This window comes from Frankliniella occidentalis, unplaced genomic scaffold (genome assembly GCF_000697945.3).
Source record: "Frankliniella occidentalis isolate FOCC.00 unplaced genomic scaffold, Focc_3.1 Scaffold20, whole genome shotgun sequence".
Taxonomy (NCBI): domain Eukaryota; kingdom Metazoa; phylum Arthropoda; class Insecta; order Thysanoptera; family Thripidae; genus Frankliniella; species Frankliniella occidentalis.
The window spans coordinates 1,106,054-1,128,445 of NW_026267150.1; the positions used below are offsets into that span (position 1 = coordinate 1,106,054).

The following is a 22,392-nucleotide window of genomic DNA, read 5'->3' on the forward strand; positions in this document are numbered from 1 at the left end:
CCCCATCTCTTCCGGAGGGGAGTGGCTTACAGTGAGCCCTACCTCAGTAAATCCCATACCTGCGAGATTCCCTGAATGTGCCATTACGTTGTCAGCGGGTGGACTGTTGCACGCACAAGGCCCAACTTGCTCCACACGAACACACACACACACACATACTCGCGCGCGCGCGCGCACACACACACACACACAGGGAGGGGGGGGCGTACGAATGCGGGGCGCCCCGGTTGACGTGTTGATTGATAGGTTGACCGTTCGGAAGGAAACCCGCTTATTTCGACTTTCCAGTCAAAATATTTGCAGCGTTTCCCACGACGCTATATTCCCGAGGGGAAGAAATCAGAAAGCAGCCAGACGAGCCAAACTGCACTAACTAAAGTGTTTGAGGTGTTTGAAACCGTTGTCGCGTCCTTAAAGGGGTTTGGCAGGGATTTTAAGCACCTGCAAGTCACTGTAAAAAATATGTTCGTGCATGTACGATATCACTATCACTGGAAAAACAAAGGTGCGAAGTCGTGCCTTTCCTAGGGCACTACCCAAATTTTGAGTTCAGTGCCCAGTGCCCCTGTCTGTAAAGGCACTAAAGGGCCCTAAAGGTCCTAAAAATTACTGCCTTTGGCAGACCCTTCGTGCCTTTGCGTTTTCCATTAGCTCTTATGGCGCGTTCACCAGTTCGTTCACTTTTTCACCGCGATCCCGTTCACCCCGCCGTTCTCGAAAACCCCCCCAGAGTGTGAATTCGGTGCATATGACTCAAATAGGGTGAGCCTTCTGGTCAACACTCTGATTGAGTGAGGCAAAATTGTCTCGCTCATTTCGAGAACGACTCATTCAAAGATTTTCACTGTTAGTGATATAGTCGCGAAAGACCTCCGAAAACACTGCGGAAAACTAATAGTAATAAATACTAATAATTTAAAGGTTTAAACTAGTCGCTTCACGGAGACTAAACTCGCAGCAATAGTAGATGAACCAAAGGACGGGATTATTATTTAGCCGTGTTGCAAAAAGTTTGATGAGTGCCCTAACATTTCGCATCAGCGTTAATTGGATAAGAGAGGTTACACACTGTACACTGCAAACCCAAACAATGAACTTAGTACACACAAAGAAGAGTCAGTGTCAGTATGTTTAAACGAACATAAGAACTCTAAACTTAGAACACTGATCATCAACATTACTCGATTTTGCGCTTTCCGGGAATAATCCTAAAGAACTTTGAAAATTGTCAACACGTTCACTGATATATTAAGTGTGCAACTGACACACTTTAAAGTGTTTAACACCGTGAGGCATACTTCTATGTGTGCAACACGAGTTTTGAATAGTTGGAAGTGTTCAACAGGTGTGTTGCACACTTTTTAGTGTTCAACTTGAGTGTTGAGCTATAGTGCTCGACGGTCAGGTTGAACATTTAAAAGTGTGCAACATACCTGTTGAACACTTCCAACTATTCAAAACTCGTATTGCACAGATAGAAGTATGCCACACGGTGTTAAACACTTTAAAGTGTGTGTCAGTTGCACACTTTATATATCAGTGTTGTGTTTGCGATACCATACATTTGATACCCCATGACCCAACGTGTTAATCAACGACGAAGTATACTTCTTTTTAAAATCTAACACCCCACAAATATTTTGTTAACAGTGAAATGGAAGTTTTTTCTTCAAAGAACTGCTCTTTGTAAACGTACAAAGTATATGGCACCTTCGTGATACAAACAAATCAATTGCGAAGGGTTCGGCTTCGTAATACGAAGAGCACGTGTCAGTTAACTGAGTGGTGGTGTTTGTAAGACGAAGAAAATCCGTTTGTAAAATGTTGGTTCCAGATCTTTGTTATGTTACAAACCTAATTCTTCGTAATATGAATAATTCACTTTGTAGGAACTAGGAGTGATTGACAACCGCAAGGGTGAATCGCACTAGGAGCAGAGGAGTGAGGGTGGAGGGAAAGAGGATAAAACAATCCATACTGCGGACGGGCTTCGTCAGCAGGGCAACTCTGTTCCGTTGCATGCCTCCTCATGGGTGGCTCTCGGAATAGAATCTTTATCTCGCACCGACACGCGCAACAAAAACACACACACAAACACACACACACACACACACACACACACACACACACACACACACACACACAGTTACTTTTCTGTTAAGATTTTGCGTATGATAGCGGAGCAGATGAACACACGCGGCGACGTTTATTATATGCATAAGCTGCTGCTCCCCGCCGGTGCGATTATCATAATTGTAAGAATAAAAAGTGGGAAGAGGGAAAGAAGGGGGAGGGGGCGCAGGGGGTCTTAACGAGGTTCCCAGCGCGCCGGGCCCTGGCCGGGCCTGCTGAGCCGGCGGGGACCAGGCGGGGACCAGGCGGGGACCGCCTGCGGGCGAGCCGGCCCGCCGCGCGCCGCTACGGCACTGGCGGCCTACCCAGCCAGGGGCTCGGCTCCGCGCGGCTCCTCGCGGCACACTCGTCCGAGGGGTCCCCCACTCGCCAACTCGCTGTACACGAAGAAAAATACTCGCGAAAAACTCGAAAAACTCGCAAAAAAAAAAAGAACTACTCGCCAAATACTGGTGGAAACTCGGCAATGCTCTCGAATACTCGCGGCTACTCGCGCCTCATTGTACACCTACTTGGAGGGTGGGGGACCCCTGCTCGCACTCGTCTGCTCGAGTCACGGTAAAGTCACGGTAAAGTCCCGGACTAGCGGCGGGCTGCACGCAAAGCCCCCACCCGCCTGCACGGCACGCAGATGAGAGCATAACTCGACATCTTATAAAGCTTCCGATAGAAGGAGCCACTTATACGAAATAACTATTCCTGGGCCTAGCTCAGCGGGTGCGAGCGGGTAGGCTCGACCGATGTGCCGAGCTGGGTGAGGGGTGGGAAGTGAAGGGCTGGTGTGTGACACCATAGTCAGTCATGAGAGCGCACACTGATCAATAAAGTGTGCAAACTTTACTCTAAAGGGGAAAGTACACATTTGTATCCATCAAGGATGTGTTATGAAGCACATCTCAATCGGATGAAAACACTTGGATAAACAAAGGTAAGACTTAATGCTATTTTAGGGGTGTTGAATTTTCATGCCTTTCCTTTGAAAAGGCACAGAGGTGTTCAGAGGCATGAAAACTTAGTACCTTCGGCCACTTTTAATGCCTGTGTAGGGGTGCTACGTTTAAATAATGCATTTGTAAGGGCATTAAAACCCTTTGAGTCTGAATTTTGTTTTTCCAGTGAATTTGTCTCTGAGCTACACAAAAAAAGTTATTTGTTCTAAGACTAGGTTTGTAACACGAGAGCCAAGTCTACTTTCTTAAGTGTAGACATGGCCATGTCTACTTCCTTAAATGTTGGCAACGCACACATTTACAGAGCAGATCCTGAAATTGTTCGAACAACCTTCCATCAATCGACGTGCTGGTCGAGGAGGTTCGACCTTCCCCAACCGCTCACAGCAGAGAGTCACGCATCGGACCAGCTGTAGAGCTTGTCCGTCTCACTCGTACAGCACACTAAAAACGCAACTGTGTAAATGTCGCACACTTGAAGGTGTGTGTGTGCCATTCGTACACATGGAGGTATGAGTGTGAACTTCAAAGGAAACACACCTACAAGTGTGCACACTTGCGACATTCACACACTTGCGTTTCCAGCGCGCCGCTTAATGATCGCTTTCTCTTGCACGTCAACGCCAGTGATGCAGCCGCGGGGGGAGGGGCGCATCACGGAAGCCTTCGTGGCGTGCCGTACAAAGCGCCCCGCCTGACTCTCTGAGGCAGCTACTTGTGTTCCCCAGCGAGAAGGGGCGGTGATTGGAGGGCAATCAAATTATAGGCAAGCCACTATCCGTACCGCGTGGTGGAGCTGGGACTCATCTCAACGGGATCACTATGTGAGTTTTGTCCCCCCCCACACACACACACACACACACACACACGCACACGCACACGCACACGCACACTCACACCACCACCACCACCACCACCACCACCACCACTGTCCGCGGCAACACCAAAGTACAGTTTGAAGGTGTTTGAATGAAACAAATACGAAAGCTGCCGGCTACTAAGGTGCTCAGCTTGTGGCACAGTACCTGTTAAATGGCTTCCAGTGAATTCAAAGTCGTCGTCCTGGTCCCAATGCTTCAGTGACAAGTTTGACAGCGGTGTTGCATTTGCAAACTCTAAATTAGCAAAGTGCCAGTCTAGAATTTGGCGGTCTCTTGAGGATAGGTACACATCACTGGAAAGTAAGAGAGAGAGACTGAATATAAGAGCGTTATGTTACGTGTGAAGTAAATTGGATCATGCTTCTACCTTGGAGGAGATGCCTCCAATTCCTGAAGCTTTTCTTCAATTTCTTTCTGCTGCTCGAGAAGCTGATCCCATTCCTGTTCAACCAAAAATTTATGGAAAGAATTAAGATAAAAAATGTCTAAGCTTTTAGATTGATAGATAGATAGATTTGATTTCATTATTCTTACCCGACATGCATGACTCAGATCACGGAGTTTTGATCTTGCTTCAAACTCTTCATTTATGTTTTTTTTAATGTTGATAAACTCTTGAGTCTGTTTGTGTAGTTCTTGGATTCGTTCCTGCAATGAGATCATCTGACAAAAAAAAGAAAATTACCATAGGACTTGCCTCCAAATAAATATTTACCACATTTGATAAAGCACAAGACACATACCTTGTTTTGATTTGTTTTTAAACGGTCCTGCAAGGTAATCACTGCCTTCCAGTGCTGTATTTGCTTTTCTTTGACATTCTTTTCTTGCAGTCTGCAAATAAATGTTAACAAATCAGTTTCTAGATTAAAGAGTTTGGCTGAAGTAATGTCAGTGTGATAGAGGACAGATTTTTTTTTAAAGGCAGGGTATGAAACTGCACCCTTAACAGTAACTAACAAGTAGAACAGTTACAAAATGAGCCGATACAATCATACTAAGTATGGAGCAGTTTGGATCCACTTAGACTTAACTTAGATAAGAAACCAAGAACTCAGTAGAAGAAATCATATATTAGCTCTAGTGATTACGAACATTTCATAAAAACATTCAAAACTACTGTAACCATTTTACATGATTGGAGATTAGATATATTTCTTGGATTGGACCTCTTAATGAATGTCACAGTTGTTATTAGATTAGATTGATTGATTGGTAGAAGCTTTGGAGCACAATAAACTATACACCATGGCTGCAACACTTCCAAGAAATAACAGATAACTGATAACTGCTAAATTTTGTACAGTTGCAGGTTTTGTCATTTGTAGTGTGTTTCAGTCAACATACATTGCAATAAAAACTAGTTTAATGGCGTAAACTGCAGAAACAACCTTTGTACAATGGTTCTGTTGTCTGTTATTTCTTTTCAGGTGATACAGCCCATTTACCATTTACAATTAACTTACTTTATCACCCATTCTAAGGCTTGCCCCAGGGACACTGGGCGTCCTCCAGCATAGTTAAAATCCAGTTGATGTGATAAATAACTGGTGGCTTCAAGTAAACGATTAAATTCTCTTTCAACCATTTCATCTTTATCCTTTGGAACCTGAATTTTTTAAAATGAAAGTAAAATGTATTTAAAATGTGACATCAAACGAATAAGCTGCCTTAGTAGGCCTAGCAGACCAGCATGTCTGCCAAAGATACACCTTGCATCTTACTTTCTGGCCTACATGTGAATTACACAAGCAGCTTTCCTTGTTCAAGTCAAAGAATGAAGAGTACTACTCACAGTGCTGCCATTAGACTCATAAAGAGGGCACTTCTGGTGTATCTTGTGAAGCTCCATGTTGATTTGTTTGGACAGGACTGTAATGGGGTTTCCACCTAGACCTGTGACAACCATGGCACCCAAATCTGCAATATAGCTGGACTTCCTGAATGTGGCAATACGTCCTCCAACTCTGTCCTACAAAGGTGACAAGGGCATAGTAATTTATGTTTGTTTTTGTCAAATCAGAAAATAATAGGCAACATATAATTTTTTTAGACTTACTCTAGATTCCAAGACAATAACTTCCATACCAAACTGCTGCATTTGCTGTGCAGCAGCAAGACCAGCTATACCAGCTCCAATCACAATGACTTTACCATGTTTCACTGATGGCAATGGCTGCAACACACAGAACAACATGATAAAGAGTCAGTACAGAGATATCCCTTCATTTCTAATCTATTACAATTTTCCTTACTTTCAAACGTTTAAAAATGCCAAAATTTATAAGACCATGTCTTTCCAGGTAACTATGGACACGCATAACTAGAGGGGCATCGCTGTTGTAAGGTGCTTCTACTAGGGGCAGAGCATTTTCGTACAACAGTTGCTGTTTAGGATTATCTAGCCACAGCTGGAGCTGAAATCACAAAAACCAATATGAATGGATGTAGTGGAGGTGGATGACAATTACAAATCAGAAAATATGGTCATCACATAACTGGGCATCATCAAATAAGTACTTACTAAGCGATTTCTCACATGCAAGAAGACCTTCTGAGTCTGTGGAAGACCTCCAGCAACATCTGGAAAACATGCTGCCTCTGTTGATGTCATCTTATCAAATGGCAGGCGGCTTGAAAATGCAGCACCCTCTAAACCTTTAAATAAATAATGCAAAATTAAGATCATCATTTAATTTAAATTAAAGGTCAACAGTACAATTGATTTCAAGTCATAAATTACAAAGGTACCTGGCAATGAAATGCCTGAGGGGTCATCTTGTTCAGAGTCCTGCTCTCCCTCATCATCCTTCTCAGATTTCACAGAGTTCATAGCACTTGCAGAATCTGGATCCTTTTTTAGCAAATCTACTTTGCTTTTATCCGATTTGTCGTGGCCAGCCAACTTTGAATCGTTATCCTCATGGTTCTGCGAGAGCACACAGGTCACATAATGAGAACAGGGCATATTTGGATTCTATATGTAGATTTAAATAGACAGTTATATGGTTTCATAGAAGAAGACTAAACAGAGAAACACTTAATTATCAAGTTGTCGTAATGTAATAGGTTACACTGACACCTGACGGGTATGAATTTCAATGGGCAACATTGACACCATTATCTGCCATTTAAACATACAAAAGAATTCAAATAGCCTAAACTATTTCTTTTACATAGGTGGTAAAACAAACACACCTTGCCCTTCTTTCTTCGACTGGTTCTTCTGTTGTCATCTTGCCCATCACCGGCATCACTCGCTCCACTATCGTTTGCGGAGCAAGGTCTCTTTCTGTCACTATCCCCAGCATCTAACGGATCATTCTCACGTTTCTCGGTTTTTGTTTGGCTGGAGTTCATTTTGAGCACAAACACTGTCCAAACAAAAGAAAAGGGCAATATTTCTCGCCAATCAATTAAAAGTTCAGCACTTTACAGAGTTGAATTTGAGTTGAGCCTGTTTGTTTACGGTCTGGCCGAAATTTTTCATTTTCAATTTTTCGGTATATCAAAATACCAACTGTCTGTAAATGTCAAACTGACAGTTTTTTGTATATCTATAAGTTTCCTCCACCCCCACCCAAACAAAGAATTACTTGGAAATTTTAAATAAATTGTTCTACTTTTTTGAAATCTTTTTTCGCTTTATATAGCATTTTGCAACTTCAAATTAGGTACAGGTAAACATTTTCTTGTGCCTACCCTGAAGTAGTTGTGGGTGCTCTCATTACAATCCATCCCTTTTGTCTGCTTTTGTCCCGAAGCTAGATTCTAATTCTTCCGGGAAAAGAAATAGAAATGCGTTTTCCTTTCTACTATTTTCAATTATTTTTCTTATAACGAATCAACTGAAGGACGAAAAGTGAGTTACAAGCAGACGAGAGCCGACCACGAACGACCAACACAATGCGTGTGGAAAACAAGAAGAAGAAGAAGAAGAAGAAGAACTTTATGCCACACTTCCGCTTCGGCCATTCTAGTTTCCCTTTTCGCCTTCGCCTTGTGTCTTCGGTGCACCTGGTATAATTTTACACATTCACCATGGGTCGTATGCACGCTCCTGGGTAAATATCGATCAAGTTTTTGAATATATCTTGGTTTGGGGGTTTGTGTGAAGTCTTCATCGTTAAAATTTTAATCACCCCACGCGCAACATAATTACTAGTGCGTGAAGCATTTGTTTATGCATGTCCACCGCGTGGCATCGACTTGTTCACTTAAGCCTTATTTGGATTCTGGTCCAGGGTAGTTTTCACGTTACACCAAATGCGAGTCCCGGCACAGAATTTTGATTGTTGTCACTTTAACGTCCTTGTTTGAGGCGTCTTCGGAAATGTAATAGTTTGTCCTACCGGCTAACCGCTCCTCCGGTAGGTTAGGTTTCTTGTGGTCGGAAATGATTTGTTCAAAGTTTGTTCGCTGATTTCGTTTCGTTCTAGTGACACCACTTGATGTTCGAACGTGTTCAATCAAGTGTCGTTTTTATCCTCTATTATTAACCTGCGTTAGTTTGAACCCTCTGTCATTGATCTAACTTGTTTTTGCGAGCGCTGACATTTTGCACAGCCAATAGATAGTGTTAATTGCCGATCTGTTCCACGTTCTGAGGTCTGATACAATGCCTTTTCATTTTCAGTAAGGGTATCTCCCAGAGTGCTCTGCCTTACCGTCGCACAGTTCCTACCTGGCTGAAACTTACCCCTGATGATGTGAAAGACCAGATTCAGAAGCTGGCCAAGAAGGGTCTCACCCCCTCACAGATTGGTAAGTTTTGTGCGTGTCCTGTCATGCTTAATTAACTCACCTGTATTTTAACACCGAATTCTGATGTGCAGGTGTTATCCTCCGAGATTCACATGGTGTTGCTCAGGTTCGATTTGTAACTGGCAGCAAGATCCTCAGAATTATGAAAGCTATGGGAACTGCCCCTGACCTGAGAGAGGACCTGTACTACCTCATTAAGAAGGCCGTTGCCATCAGGAAGCATCTTGAGAGGAACAGGCAAGTTATTGGTTTGGTTTGGTTTCTGTACTCCTCACTTGTTCATAGCATGTGTCTAATTTTGTATTTGGGCTTTCAGGAAGGACAAGGACTCCAAATTCCGTCTCATTCTGGTTGAATCAAGGATACACAGACTTGCAAGGTATTACAAGAAGAAGGGTGTCCTTCCTCCCAACTGGAAGTATGAATCAACTACCGCTTCGGCACTTGTTGCGTAGTTGGGTTCTTTATTCTACTGTATTTTTTTTACAACTGTTGAATAAAGCTTCCCAGTCAAATTTTGTTTTCTATGACTTCTCTCAATTCCACTGATTCCTGCTCTTGGGTTGCCCATTTGATGGCTACAAGAATGGAGTTTTAGTCCTCTACATGTGTCAACTGTGACCTAAAATTGTAATTGGCAACAGCTTGCAGATTTCTGGATCACATTTAATCTTCAGTAATTTCTGCCTTAAGAATCAAACATATATTTACTTTTTTCAAAGTATCTTTTATGCAGTTTTTTGTTTTCTTAAATTTAATTGCTCTGAAATGTTCCTAAATGCTTTTTGGGAAATCCAGTTACTGAACAAAAACTGCTTTAAAGTGGACTCGTCAGATTTCGAGTTGTAGAAACATTCTTATTAAACCTTTTATGCCATAAAGGTAATTTCATGACCTTTAAATGGAGCATTAATAAGATCCTGGATTACAGTACACGCTGTAGTTAAAATAAAACTTATATTACATATTTGTGGGTTTCGAGGATATGCAACATACTTTTGGAATCTTTTGTTGGTCAGCTCCTGAGGCATCCGAGCTGAGGCACAATTTCGTTTTACGATTGAATTTTCCATGACTGTCCTCTGTAAATCGCAATTGGGTGGATAGTTCTATTGATGAAAGAATGATACCTCCACCTTATTCCCACATGGTAGCAGTTTGACGTAACTACCTCAGACATTCTAGAGATATGAATGCTGTATTTGTTTTAATTTTTATAACATGGTTAGATGTTCTTAAATCCTTGCTGTCTTCAACAAATGCTCATGTATGTTTAGGCAAAAGGTAATTTTAAAAAAATGGATCCCTAAAATTTTTAAATGTATTAATTTCACTAATATGTAACAATTTATTTACATGAAACTTTCAATTTAAAATATTGGATACATTAATAACTAGATTGCTTATTCTACACTTTCTTCATCTTGATAATCTTTCCATGCCTCTTGCTGGACTTGCTGCCATTTAGCTACCATGTTAGAAACTCCTTTCTTCTTAAGTGTAAGACCTGGTGCCAATTTTGTCTAAGGTGAAGTAAACAAAAAAGTGTCAGTACATGTAGCAAAATTAATAATGACAAACAGTAGGCCATGAGATACCTTCTTTTTCTTCTTTGTTGAACTGTCAAAGGAATTTTCTTGAGTTAAAGTATGACTTTTCTGAAAAATCTGTGTTGATGCCTCAGGTTGATACTGTTTAGTAGATTCTTCAGAGTTAATAATGTTGGCTGGTACATTAGATACAGGGGGCGTTGATGACTTTGAAAGAGGTTGCTCTAAAGGTGTAGTATCCTGTGAACAGTTAAACAATTCAATGAACCCTTAACAGCATTTTATTAAGATGGAAATACTGACGATCCAAACAAAACCATTTGGCAACTTTAGTAACAATTGATTGAACATACAAATAATCTCACCTGAGATGTATCATCATCCACAGCATCTCTAGAGTTAGAGTCTAATGAGGCAATATCAGAATAGAAAGAGCTCAGCTCTGACATCAATGCTTCTTTCTTACGATGTGGCAAATGCACTTGCTGGTGAGTGGGTGGTGCAGGTCCACTGTAAGCTAATGGAGGTGCAGCAACACTCGTCACTGGCATTGGGCCTGCAGGTCCTGCATATACACCCATGTAACCCATGTAATCCACCTGAGGAAAATTTGTAAGTCATTAATTGCAAATAAAAAAAATCAAGTTGGTAGCATTAAAAGAATTCCCTTTAGTTTCAACAACTAAAATCCAAAACACTAAGTATGTAGTCGTGTTTAGGCAACATCACTTCTAAGGAAGGTTTTTGGTGAACTACAGCTAGGAACTAAACGTACAAGGTGACTTGAAAGACTTTTTTGAAAACTTACAGCGGTTGCATGATTGTACGATGCCAGCATGGCCTCGGTCGGGGGTGGCGCAACGTACGAGTTTGACACACCTACGCTTCCTGAGTAGGGAATGGCCATGGTGGGCACCCCGGACAGCACGGACACGCCGAGGACCGAACCTGGGTGGAGAGGGCCGACACTCTGCAACGGGTTGAGCGTCAGGTGGGGGCCCACTGCCATCTCCGCGGCCATGGACAGGGGTGTGGGGGGCATTGAGGGGCGGACGGGGACAAAAGGTATGTCAGGACTGTCGACGCCAGGCGGAAGCGGCTCACCGTGTTCGGCCATGCGGGGACGGGAGGTAGAGGGTGGAGGAGTCAAGGGTGGCGGAGTTCCTGGAGGAGGAGGTGGAGGAGGCGCGTCTGGAGGGGGCGGGGGTGGCGACGAGGGCAGAGGGGGTTGCGGGGCTGCAGGCAGAGGGGGCTGGCTGGCAGGGCACGGTGGCGACAAGTGCCTCTCCACAGCCTCATTTACATTGGTCTCGGCTGAAACACACAAATGACCTGAGGTATGAGGACCATGAATCTCAACTATACTAAGTCTAAAACTGGCTACCATGTTCGGTCATCCTTCAACTTACTTTCATCAGTCTTGGGTTTCTTCAAAGGTGGAGGTTTTAAAGGAGGACTGGGTGGTCGTGATTCTATAAGACAGTCGGTTTCCTCCTCAGGTGGAGGAGTTGTACACAGCTCCATTGCATCCTCATCATCAGGGGGTGGGGTTGCCACTCTCAGCAAAGGCTTAGATGTATCCTCCAGTTTTTCAGTCTTCTCCAGGTCATCTCCAGGCAAAACAGGATAATCCCACTGGGTGTCTTTCGTGGCCAGGTTGCAGTAAAAATACCGCTTGTACTCCCTGCACATCCACCCATAGGCAGATAGACAGAAAAACAACAGGGCTATTGGAACAGGTGGTAACATCAGACATAACCACAAGCACATGTAAAATGTGCAGATGTTAAAATTATAAACTCCTATGTTAGTTTGTACATATAGCAGAAATATTTTGATAGTTTATATAGATAATGGTTCAATATACCACATGATCGAGTTTGAACAGGTCACAAACAAAACCATCTATCACACCAAGCATTAGAAACAATAACATATCTGCTTAAAAGTAAAATTGCTAGTGATGAAGATTAATTGAAAGGTAAACAGAAATACAGTCCTAAAACTCCTGAATTTCGATATTTTGATTTTTCTTGGATAGGATAAGAAACTGAATTGAAAAATTTTGGTGGGAAACTCATTAGATGAAAAAAGGGAGGAACTAGAGTTTGTTAACACGCTATCAAAGTGATGCCCAGATTAATCTTTACAAGATTTGATTTAGTATATGGAATAGATCTGATAGAGCCTTAGACTGCGTGTTACCCAAAGAATATAATTTTTAAAAAAATGTTCTTCATACCAAAGTAATATTTTGCAAAGAATTTTTTTTTTTTAACATAAGTTAATTTTGCAGACTAACTGATAGTTCATGATTCTTCAACTTAAACAAGGCTTATAAAGACTGTTAACTCTCCAAAAATCTCAGACAACAAAAAAATTATGGGAATGTAGTAAAATTCTAAACTAATGCTTTTCCAGGACTTCAAGTGAACCTTCGCTTTACAAGATTTCTCATGTCCAAGAATTTGGATCATTACTATATCTCAGTTTTGCAAAGGACTCACAACACACTCAAAATAGAAAGATATTCAGATGAAAGCGCCGACAAGCAAGAAAGTGCTGACTGGTGAAGTTTCAACACACAGCACAGCCTAGGAGGTCGCTGCCTCATGTTGCACCTGTTTAACAGATCAAAGCATAAATCTCGAAATGACACATTTGAAAACCTTAAAAGAATCATTGAAAAAATAAAATTATTTCAAAGCCACCATCATCATTATATAGAGGTACTTTCAAGAATAGATAGATAATGGTTACAGACATTACATCTTCTACTACGCATTTGCATTGTTTCTTACCAAATTTGTAAAAGTCAATGCAGCCCACTGGTAGAACAAATGCGTAGTTCTATACTTCAGTTGATGCATAAGTTGAAATTTTCAAACTTCAATTATAAATGGTAATGTTTAATTTGACTCGTTTGTCACTTCATATATACTTCTAAACAGTACTAAGTGTTTAGTTTCAATGCATTTTAAATGGTGCACACATACTTTTAAACCCTAACAAAATGTATTATTATGCAAAAAATCCCAACTTACACACAGTGTATAAAAACTTCACATTTGTTATACCACTGAAGGCAGATTTACGATCGCAACGCAGCGAGCGTATCTTTATCGCTAGCCTTGGATTAACGCTGGGGAAGTGGTCAGAACAGGGTGAGGGAAGAGGAAATTCCAAGCCTTGCAAAGTGGCGATTGTAAATCCCCCGTACCACTTAAGTTATGACATACAAAATAGTTGAAATGACTTTATACAACAATACCTACAATACTCAGGAAGTAGGATGACAATATAAAGTCAAGACCATGGATTTTTTTTTAAATTGGAAAAAAAAATGGCGGTTAAACTTTGGGCATTAAAAATGGTAAGTCATAAACTTTTATGGCTGATAAACACAAATTTCACATAATATTCACAACATCTTATTCAAGTCGACTCAAGTTGGGGAATGAGTCAGTCCTCCCTTAATACTGTTTGGTACATATTATATTAGATTTTACTAGCCTAGATGTAAAATACAGAAGTAGTAGTAGTAGCTGTTTTTGTTTGTTTTGTGATATTGTTGTTCTTGGAAGACTCTTGGCATTAGAACACTGAAAGGCCATAGACAGTACATTTGCAGATTTAGATAAGTGATAATATAACACAGAACTTGTATTAGCAGTCATCTCTTCCAAAATGACAAAAAGGAGATAAAAAAAAATCAGCATTTTCTTCTTAAGTTGATGAAGATTTTAAAAAAGATGTAGGGTTTTTCAGTGTTTTCCTGGCAAGCAAAGCTGTACTGAGCAAAGAGGCACTAGCATCAAATATCATTAATTGTTGCCATGTTGATAGAAGTAGGCTGACAAAACTTAGTGATCATTTAAAAGAAAGCAGTAAGGCACATAAATTTACTGTGGTAATATGGTAGTACTGACTTTGAGTACAATTTTACAATTGACCAAGGATTATAAATAAACTTTGATGCTTAGATGACCTCTACGCCCGAGCAATGCCACATACTATACTCACAGCCACTGGTCAAGAGGCAGACTGCATTTCACTTCGGATGTAGAAGACTCTTCTGATCGGTAGGATCCAGAAGTGATCTTGACGGGCTCCCAAAAGTTACCTTCTCACTCTGACAGGAGGACTAGCAGGATGTGAGGGAGACACTAGCGCTGGTTGGTTGGGTTAATGGCACAGAAATGTTCAGGTGACAGCAATATCGTACCTATCCCATTGCACGGCCCAGCCTTGTGGTGCAGCAGCACGTTCCAACTGGACCAGTTCAGCCCCCGTGCTCTGCAGCCAGCGTTGAAGAAAGGAATCAGTAAGTGCTCCTGCATTCCAAGCAGACACCAAAGTCTGAAAAGCATTGTAAAGAAGTCACTAAAACACAGTATTTGGGAAATTTAATGCAAGCAAATTGGAAAAGAAAAAAATACGACAGCTACAACAAACCTCAATCTGAATAGCCATTGCTTGCACGGGGGACACTGGTTCCTTGCCCTCACTGAGAAACTGGAGCTTAGCTTTCACAAGTTGTGCCAAAGATGATAATCCGCTATGAAGTTCCCCATCTTCACAAGGTTTAATAGTTGCAGCTGTTTATAGAAATAAAGGTGGGATTAGATTGTTTAAATATGACTACCAGGAAGAAGTGATCTGGAAAACATGGCATTTGCGGTACGGTGTCCCATTCAAGGTGGGACTTTTCCGCCACTAGTTTGTTCCATTCTCTCGCTGCATGTGGTTAACCTGTGTGACAGGTTGGCTCATCTCTCTTAGCTCTCCGCTGCATGTTGTAGCACCGAGAGTCCAAAAAGAGAGCCCAGTAGTCTACAGCTATGCAATATGAATACAAATAAGTGGCGGAAAAAAAAAAAAAAAAAAAAAAAAACTTCAATGGAGACACCCTGTATTTCATACCTATGAAACAAAAAAAATTACCTCCATTGTCAGCTTCTTTTTCACCATCCCTCACATTCCCACTTTCTTCCTGTTGTATGCTAATTGTCTCTGCCTTAATGAATTGAATTTTTCCTTTCTTAGGTTTGCTTTGTTGAGATGCTTCTTCTTCAGCAGATGGGAAGCCAAAGCCACGTCTATCATTAGCAGTGGGATCACTTGCATATGTAGAACTGTTTGACCATAGAGTTGTGTAACTTGTTGACCCTTCATTATTTCCCTTCATTTTAGACGGCTCTTCAGAGACTTCAATTGTATTGCTGTTAAGTTTGGGCTGGACATGCACCGGGCCAATATCAAGACGTTTTTTGCGCTTTAGAACAAGGCTCTGATCAACAACGAGTTGTGGTTTCGAGGAGCCTTCTAAAGTTGCTTTGAAGGCAGATATGGAATCTGACCCCACTTCTTTCCCTTGAGGTTTGCTAGCTTCATCTTCCTTAGGATTTTCTTCCAAGCTTACAATAGGAAACAAAGCTTTTTCTTTTACTTGAGGCTTATCTTTGGCATCGGTTGAGGAATCAGAGTCCATTGTTTCTTCTGGATCTGAATCATCACCATAACCAGCAATCAAGGCAAAAGATGTTGGTTTCTTGCCTTGATTTTCAGCTTTATCACTGCCATTAGCTAAATTTTCAGACTGAATTTTTTGCAAAGCCTTCTGAACCCTCTCTTCTGCTGCTTGCAAGGTAGACAACAATTTACCATCTTGTTTGTGATCTGGTGGTTGCTCCATTTCTATCATAGCAATAATACTGTCAGCTGTCACTGCCGCTGACATAGGAGACTTTGATGCCGAGGTAAGGAGATCTCGAATATCATTGGGAACATTACCACCTAGATCCTTGAGTAGTTTTACTTGTCTCTGTAAACTATTGAGAACAGATTTCTCTGAAGAAGAATCTCTTAAACTACCGCTATCTCCTAATCTAGTTTTAGAACTATTGGGGTTGGGGCTGCCACTTCTACTTCTGTCAAGTGATTTCCTTATTGGAACTCTCTCTCTTGTGCCAACAATCACATCAGACTCTGTTTTAAGTCTTCTTAGCTTTTGAATAACAACTTTGGATTCAACCTCCTCTTCTATGGACCCATTTCGACTTCGTCGTTTTGATTTACTAGATAAGTTATATTCTGGTAAAGGAGCAGGAAGCTGAGGGCCAAATATAACTGGTGGAGGTGCCGGTTTCGATGGTTTGGCGGGCTTTCGGTTACTAGAGGATAGATTTGGAAGGGACTGAGCACATTTCATGGAGCTGCCTTTACTAATTTTCTTGTCATCATTTGCTAGGTTTGTACTGTTTTTGAGCTCATCTTCTTCTTCACTCTCTTCATCAACCCATGACGTTATCATCTCAATTTTTCTGCAGACACATGAAAAAGTAAATGATGGTAGTGTTGAAGAGAAATAAAATGTAACAGTTTAATGGGCAATTAACTCTGTAACTTACTCATCATCGGATTCACTTGCTGGTCGTTTCTTGGGTCCACGCTTACGTTGCTTTCCCAAATGCAGAGATACAGGCACTATAGTGCTCTTGGGAATACTCTTTAAACTAGGTGCAGCAGCTACCAAAAAAAAAAAAAAGGTTTTGATTGCCAATAAAATATTTTTTACCTGGAATTAAGCAAGTAAAAAACCTTTCCCTTACGTGGAATTTTTTTTGGCGAAGAGGGATATTCTGGCGTGAGACCGAGGGCAGCCTGCTCAACAGCCCATTGCGCTTGCTGGGCCTGAGCCTTCTCTTTAGCTTGAGTTTGAGCAAGCTTTGCCGCTACAGCTGCCTGGTAAGCAACCAACTCAGGAGGAGGTTCCCACGTTACTTCATTTGTGTTCATATTCCAATAATACGGATATCCTGTACTTTCATCATAAATTTCCTGCCAAGCTACGGAGAACATAATACAAATAAGCGCAATAAATCATCAGATGTTCAACAATTTTCAAAGCAGACACTCACCACATGAGATGACACTGGCATCTTCATTTGTTTTGGATTCAACCTCCTATATTAAAAAAGTAAGGTTTTCAAGGCATCAATAAGAATAAATGAAAAAAAATACCAATGGACACTTCAGGTGCCTTGTAAAAATTTCACTTGAAAACATTCTGAAAATGTTTATTTAAAATCCCAGCAAATGGCCTTACCTTCATAAATTCTTTAACTTTGGCATCAAGAGAGCTTTTAGTTTTGGAATTTTCATCATCATCATCATCAGAATCGGAAGCATATCCACCAACTAATTTTGACAATGGATTGGAAGAAGCGTTGCTGACACCATTGTGGTACTTGTCTAAAATCATTTACATTATCTTTAGACCCAAACAAGTGGTTGGCATTATGTAAAAATAGAGCAATCAAACAACATACTTGTCCAGGCTGATGTATTGTCAATGTCAAGTACTTGTTTGCGAGTTGCGCCTTCTCGTCGTTTCATCGTGGAGTAGATTCCGAAACGTATTCACAGCTAGAAACACAAACAACATCGGTTCAGGGTGGTGAAACTTAGGTTAAGTGAATAGTGGACGAAAAGATCGTCGTTAAAACGATAAAGCATGATGACTTTGGCATTACTAAAATAAGTTAGATGCTGATAGTAGACAGGAAGGGAAAGATACATTAGAAAATTCAAATATAAGAGCTAAAAGAGCAATTGGCTTCACCTTACAAATGTTCACTAGTAGTAGTTCGGAAGAGTATTCAAGGTGGTAAGAAACCGACCATGAAGAAAATGATGAAAAGTGCGAGCAGATTTAAATGCAGCAATACATTCTACAGAATATAAAATAGGAACACATTCTGAAAAAACTCGCGCGCTAGACATTTTACCATTTCACATCGTATTGCACATATTACGGTGGGCCATACTGTGTTTTTGTTCTTGTTGAAAACATACAGGCATACGGGAGGAATTGTGTTTGTGTCTGGGTGTTGTTTTGTGTTGTGTGTGTGTGTGTGTGTTTGTGTTTGTGTTTGTGTGTGTGTGTCTTATGTTTACGTCGCCAGTGTCAGTAATTCAAGTGGCGAAAACGCGAAAAATATGGATTTAGAAAAGGACACACACAGCTTACCCGATGGTCCTAAAGATCTTTGCTTCAGCAAATATGATTTCATGAAGGTATTGTAAAATGTTGACCTTAAAAAACCCAAATATCTATGAAAATATCATTTCTAACCCTTCTTGTGCTCATTGCTGTCATCATGATACTATGTTTCTAATAGATCAAGCGCACTTTTTCGTTTCTTCTAAACCCTATGCATTTGTTTATAAATTATTCTACGTTTTTCATTTTTATCAATATTAGGTCAGACTTGGTTTGGAGGACACTGACAGCTTGAGGAAATAGTGCAGTAGTTCGTTTAGTTACTCTAGTTACTCATAGCGTCTGTGTCATGTATTTGAAGACTTTTATGTTAAATCCCTCAGAGCATAACTTCAATTATTTCATTCATGTTTCACTTTTTCTGTTTGGCAGACACCCTTTTCTGTTGATGAGTTTCTTCAGAACCAAAGAAAAAATGCAAATCTTGAAACAATGCGTGATGATTTGGGAGTATATCTCAAAGTCTTGAGATCCTCTATGATCGAATTAATCAACAAAGATTATGCAGATTTTGTTAACTTGTCCAGTAACCTTATTGGCTTGGACAAAGCCATCACTAGAATTCAAGTTCCACTTGGTCAACTAAAGGAAGAAGTCTGGGTAAGGGATTGGAAAAGAACCTCGTACCATGTAACCAAGACAGGTTTTCCTTTTTTTTTACCCTTTTTTAAAAAAAAATTACGAGATGCTGATTAAGTGAGAGTAAAGTTATCTGTGACAATGTGATGATTCAATTTGTATTGTTTTGTTTTTTTAAGCAAGTGAAATCAAATCTTGATGAAGCAATTGCAGAAGTATCAGCATGTCTTGAAAAACAGAGATTTCTACAGAAAACTAAAAGAAGTCTCCATAGCCTTAGCTATGTTCAGCAATCACTTCTCAATCTCAGTTCACTTTTGAATCTCCCATCAAGGGATTCTAAGTCTCCTGATTTAGGTATAGCCTTTAGTTTCTAGATGTATTTATTTAGTTTTTATCTATTCTTTGTCTTTGATATAAGTACTTCAGTGAGATCATCTTCTCTCTTTGTTCAAGATAATGATGGAAAGGAACAATTGATACAGAAGAAAGCAGATGATTTACCAGGGGCAGATCTAGTGGAGAGAGTTGCATCTGAGTTGAACCAGTTGCATTTTCAAATGAGCCATTGCAAAAATATAGTGTCTGAAGAGTCAACAGAAGTAAGAAACGTCAATTCAAGAAACAATATTTAGAGTTTTACTTTAAAAAAATGATTTACTTTGTATTTTAATTTCTATTGTACATCTATTTAGCGCTTATCCTTGATAAAGTCTGTATTGATGAAAGGATTAGATAAGCTATTTCTACAGAGTATACAGAAATCGGATGTCACAACAATCAAGCGAAGTCTTTGTGTTTATGAAAGCCTGGGGAAAGAAAGAGAAGCAGAAGATTTGTTTCGAAAGCAGGTTGTGGCAAAGGGATTGCATCATGTTATAAGTGAAACATCACTGCAGTCCAATCCAACAGGACTAAAGGTAGTTTATTTCAGTTACAGAACAAATAATGTATGATAAAATCTTTGTTTCCCAAAATTGTTTTTATATTTTTCCACAGGGAGTTTATAGAGAAATTTTGAATTTTATTGACAATAATATGAAAGATTTGCTAGAATTCACTTCACACAAAGAAAGGTATGACAGCTGTTTTATTATATCAATCTATACGTGGTCTTTCTAATCAAAAACTAAACTAGTTTTCTTATTTTAAATTTTATTATAATTGGGTCCTGCTTCCTACAGGCCTCCTGCTGTTTCAGGATTCTATTTCCTGGTAAATAGTTACTGGCCTGAAGTTGAACTGCGCCTGGAGCTTCACATGCCATCGATATTTGCACCTGGCAACCCTGACAGTTTCTTCCAGGTGAAACATATAAATTTCTTTGATACGTCACTGTGATATTTACATTACATCAAACTACAATTACCTTTCTTTCAGAACTTCTCAGAAACTCAAGCTTTTCTCACTGAGCTTGAACAGAAATGTGGTTCACAGGCCGATGTAAGACGACTGCATCAGCATCCTCAGTACATTTCCTTTCTTCAGCTTTGGAATCTACCAGTTTATTTTCAAATACGGTTTCAAGAAATAGGGGGCAGTTTGGAAACAGCTATCTTTCAGTGGCCCAAAAACATCAATTCCAATAATGGCCAATTTAAGCTTACTGCAACAGTAGCTGCATGGTCTGCTGCTCAAATGTGCTGGAACCCGAATATATTTCTGCATCAGTTAACCCATAGGTTGGTTCAGCCATCTTTCCTTGATTGATAATTTTTAATTTATTTTTTATTTGTGCATGTACTATCAGGGCTACTACACAACAGTATGAGTTTTGCCTACCCTAGGTAGGGACCATGGTGCCTTACAGGTGGAGCAAGTAGACTAACCCACCTACTGTTGTGTCTTATCCCTGACACATGGCACATTCTACTTGGTTTTTTATTTTTGTAATAGTTTGTTTGTTGTTATTTGTTGTTTTGTTTTGTTTGTTTCCAATTTTGTTTTGCTTTCTTAGGTTCTGGAAACTCACCCTGCAAATATTTGCAAGGTATTATTCATGGACTGGGGAAGCTTTGCGTGAGGTACAGCACTACTTATTAAACTCTTATTTTCTTCATCAAAACCTTCACAAAGTAATCTATCTTAGTTGTTTACACCCCTTTTAGAAGTGGACTGCTGAAAATGGAGTTACTCGATTGTCATTTCTGGTTTGGTTATTCTGTGACATTAAGTTGATTGCTGGTCACATGCCAGAAATGATAGATGTGGTATCTAACAGACTGGAAAACTCAACAAAGTTAAATATGGATCACTTTAAAGGTATGAGTCTTATTCAGTAATTGTGTCTTATTTTTGCCCACGAATTACAACTTGTGAAGTAAGCAACATTACTTGAAGTGCTTGCCTTTCTTCCAGTTAGTCTTCAGGAGACATCAGATCAGCTATTGTCTAGACTACCAGCTGTCACAGAGCGTATTGTATCTGAGGTAACTGGTGTCAGTGGCCCATCATTACGCCAAGTCAATGATATTCCAAGACTCTTTCGTCGCACAAATCGTGATATTCCAAACAAACCTTGTTCATATGTCAACATACTACTAGCTCCTCTTCTTGACTTCTTCCATACCTATGAGAATATTGTCAGTTCCGTTCAACTTAAAGAATGGCTTACTCTTATCTGCTCCTCCATTACTTGCCAGTAAGTTACAGATCACAAAACATATGTTCTGTCATCAGTAGTTGTCTCCTCAATTTAGTTGGTGCAAAAGTTCAGTCCTCTTTATTTAAATTTCATCACTTATTAAATCTTTTTCCCACTTTTGACTAGATACTACATTTGTGTGTCTGATGTTCTTACCTCAGTTCAAAAAACTGAGGAAAGTTTAAGACGTTTGAAGAAAATGAGGGAACGTAATACACAAGCTGCATTAGGAGAAGGCCGTGGACATACTGATGATGACAAGATAAGAATGCAGCTTGCTATTGATGTTAATAGCTTTACTGCAGAGGTTTGTATTTAGAAATATCGTTTTCTCCTTCATTTGTAGTTTTTATTACAATTTTTGTTATGCCCACAGATAGAAAAGCTTGGAGTGGAGCGCAATAATGTGGAGAGACTCATAGATCTCACAGCTTTAGTTCAAAATGCTATACAGTTCCAGTCGCAGACTCAAAGCTGATTATTGAACAGGAAAAGAAATTACAAAATTGTTTTTTTCCTGATCCAGTATTTTCCTATGTATCATCACCAGTAGTTGAGTAATATTTGTACTAATTTAATGTAGGTATTTATACTGTTGTTTTCTTTCCAAAAGCTGTGGTATCTGTACAAAATCATAAAAAGTAAGTATCTGAAGACCAGAATTGATACCATTTTCATTTAATATGTTTGTTTTAACTTTTATGCAAGGAGAAATAAATTTCTTTGGGGATCTACGTGTTACCATGCTAAAGGTGTTTATTGTACGTACCTTGACTCAAAATAATTTTCTTATCAGCTTTGTACTTGCCCCATCGCTTAAAGAACA

At 40.1% G+C, this 22,392-nt stretch overlaps 4 protein-coding genes across 8 annotated transcripts in view; 2 read left to right on the forward strand and 2 right to left on the reverse strand.

The window, feature by feature from the left end:
- LOC113207403 (lysine-specific histone demethylase 1A) overlaps positions 1 to 7,456 on the reverse strand; it is a 99,466-nt gene extending 92,010 nt beyond the window's left edge. Inside the window, exons 1-11 of the mRNA XM_026423954.2 lie at positions 7,163 to 7,456; positions 6,716 to 6,893; positions 6,489 to 6,622; positions 6,220 to 6,381; positions 6,024 to 6,140; positions 5,760 to 5,936; positions 5,431 to 5,573; positions 4,708 to 4,798; positions 4,499 to 4,627; positions 4,332 to 4,405; positions 4,109 to 4,257 (exon numbers count right to left, since the gene is read on the reverse strand). Coding sequence (XP_026279739.2) covers positions 4,109 to 4,257; positions 4,332 to 4,405; positions 4,499 to 4,627; positions 4,708 to 4,798; positions 5,431 to 5,573; positions 5,760 to 5,936; positions 6,024 to 6,140; positions 6,220 to 6,381; positions 6,489 to 6,622; positions 6,716 to 6,893; positions 7,163 to 7,324 — 1,516 coding nt within the window. The 5' untranslated portion in view covers positions 7,325 to 7,456. The remainder of the gene's footprint in view (positions 1 to 4,108; positions 4,258 to 4,331; positions 4,406 to 4,498; positions 4,628 to 4,707; positions 4,799 to 5,430; positions 5,574 to 5,759; positions 5,937 to 6,023; positions 6,141 to 6,219; positions 6,382 to 6,488; positions 6,623 to 6,715; positions 6,894 to 7,162) is intronic.
- A 416-nt stretch (positions 7,457 to 7,872) lies between these two features.
- Positions 7,873 to 9,243, forward strand: LOC113207411 (40S ribosomal protein S13). The gene is made up of 4 exons (XM_052264664.1): positions 7,873 to 8,028; positions 8,601 to 8,728; positions 8,800 to 8,969; positions 9,049 to 9,243. Exons 1-4 carry the CDS (start codon positions 8,006 to 8,008, stop codon positions 9,181 to 9,183), a joined length of 456 nt encoding a protein of 151 aa, XP_052120624.1. The 5' UTR covers positions 7,873 to 8,005; the 3' UTR covers positions 9,184 to 9,243.
- Positions 9,244 to 10,031: 788 nt separating this feature from the next.
- Positions 10,032 to 18,134, reverse strand: LOC113207387 (histone acetyltransferase KAT6A). Of its 5 annotated transcripts, none has more exons than XM_052264659.1 (15): positions 17,908 to 18,134; positions 17,610 to 17,706; positions 17,387 to 17,532; positions 17,199 to 17,244; positions 16,890 to 17,126; positions 16,689 to 16,806; positions 15,223 to 16,601; positions 14,734 to 14,876; positions 14,504 to 14,637; positions 12,786 to 12,899; positions 11,688 to 11,962; positions 11,087 to 11,610; positions 10,644 to 10,877; positions 10,327 to 10,518; positions 10,032 to 10,251 (listed from the first exon to the last, which is right to left on the reverse strand). In XM_052264659.1, exons 2-15 carry the CDS (start codon positions 17,674 to 17,676, stop codon positions 10,132 to 10,134), a joined length of 3,729 nt encoding a protein of 1,242 aa, XP_052120619.1. In that variant the 5' UTR covers positions 17,677 to 17,706; positions 17,908 to 18,134; the 3' UTR covers positions 10,032 to 10,131. The 5 variants fall into 5 exon arrangements, with proteins under 5 accessions (XP_052120619.1, XP_052120621.1, XP_052120618.1 ...); XM_052264661.1 differs by having other exon boundaries at positions 11,087 to 11,592; positions 17,903 to 18,134; XM_052264658.1 differs by having other exon boundaries at positions 17,903 to 18,134.
- Positions 18,135 to 18,191: 57 nt separating this feature from the next.
- Positions 18,192 to 22,307, forward strand: LOC113207389 (conserved oligomeric Golgi complex subunit 2). The gene is made up of 13 exons (XM_026423938.2): positions 18,192 to 18,357; positions 18,716 to 18,943; positions 19,102 to 19,279; positions 19,379 to 19,524; positions 19,618 to 19,842; positions 19,922 to 19,998; positions 20,107 to 20,227; positions 20,303 to 20,604; positions 20,880 to 20,946; positions 21,031 to 21,184; positions 21,281 to 21,563; positions 21,693 to 21,873; positions 21,943 to 22,307. The coding sequence occupies exons 1-13, from the start codon at positions 18,280 to 18,282 to the stop codon at positions 22,042 to 22,044; spliced, it is 2,142 nt and encodes a 713-aa protein (XP_026279723.2). The 5' UTR covers positions 18,192 to 18,279; the 3' UTR covers positions 22,045 to 22,307.
- The last annotated feature ends 85 nt before the right edge of the window (positions 22,308 to 22,392 follow it).

Excerpts from the sequence above, each read along its gene's own strand:
- LOC113207389 (XM_026423938.2), top strand. The coding sequence starts at position 18,280 with ATGGATTTAGAAAAGGACACACACAGCTTACCCGATGGTCCTAAAGAT. Across the intron at positions 19,843-19,921 it reads CCAATCCAACAGGACTAAAG|GGAGTTTATAGAGAAATTTT; the intron begins GTAGTTTATTTC and ends ATTTTTCCACAG. Across the intron at positions 21,564-21,692 it reads TGCTCCTCCATTACTTGCCA|ATACTACATTTGTGTGTCTG; the intron begins GTAAGTTACAGA and ends ACTTTTGACTAG.
- LOC113207411 (XM_052264664.1), top strand. The coding sequence starts at position 8,006 with ATGGGTCGTATGCACGCTCCTGG. Across the intron at positions 8,029-8,600 it reads GGTCGTATGCACGCTCCTGG|TAAGGGTATCTCCCAGAGTG; the intron begins GTAAATATCGAT and ends TTTCATTTTCAG. Across the intron at positions 8,729-8,799 it reads TCTCACCCCCTCACAGATTG|GTGTTATCCTCCGAGATTCA; the intron begins GTAAGTTTTGTG and ends TCTGATGTGCAG.
- LOC113207387 (XM_052264659.1), bottom strand. The coding sequence starts at position 17,676 with ATGAAACGACGAGAAGGCGCAACTCGCAAACAAGTACTTGACATTGAC. Across the intron at positions 14,877-15,222 it reads AAAAGAAGCTGACAATGGAG|CTGCAACTATTAAACCTTGT; the intron begins GTAATTTTTTTT and ends TTCTATAAACAG. Across the intron at positions 10,878-11,086 it reads CGTACAATCATGCAACCGCT|GTGGATTACATGGGTTACAT; the intron begins GTAAGTTTTCAA and ends AATTTTCCTCAG.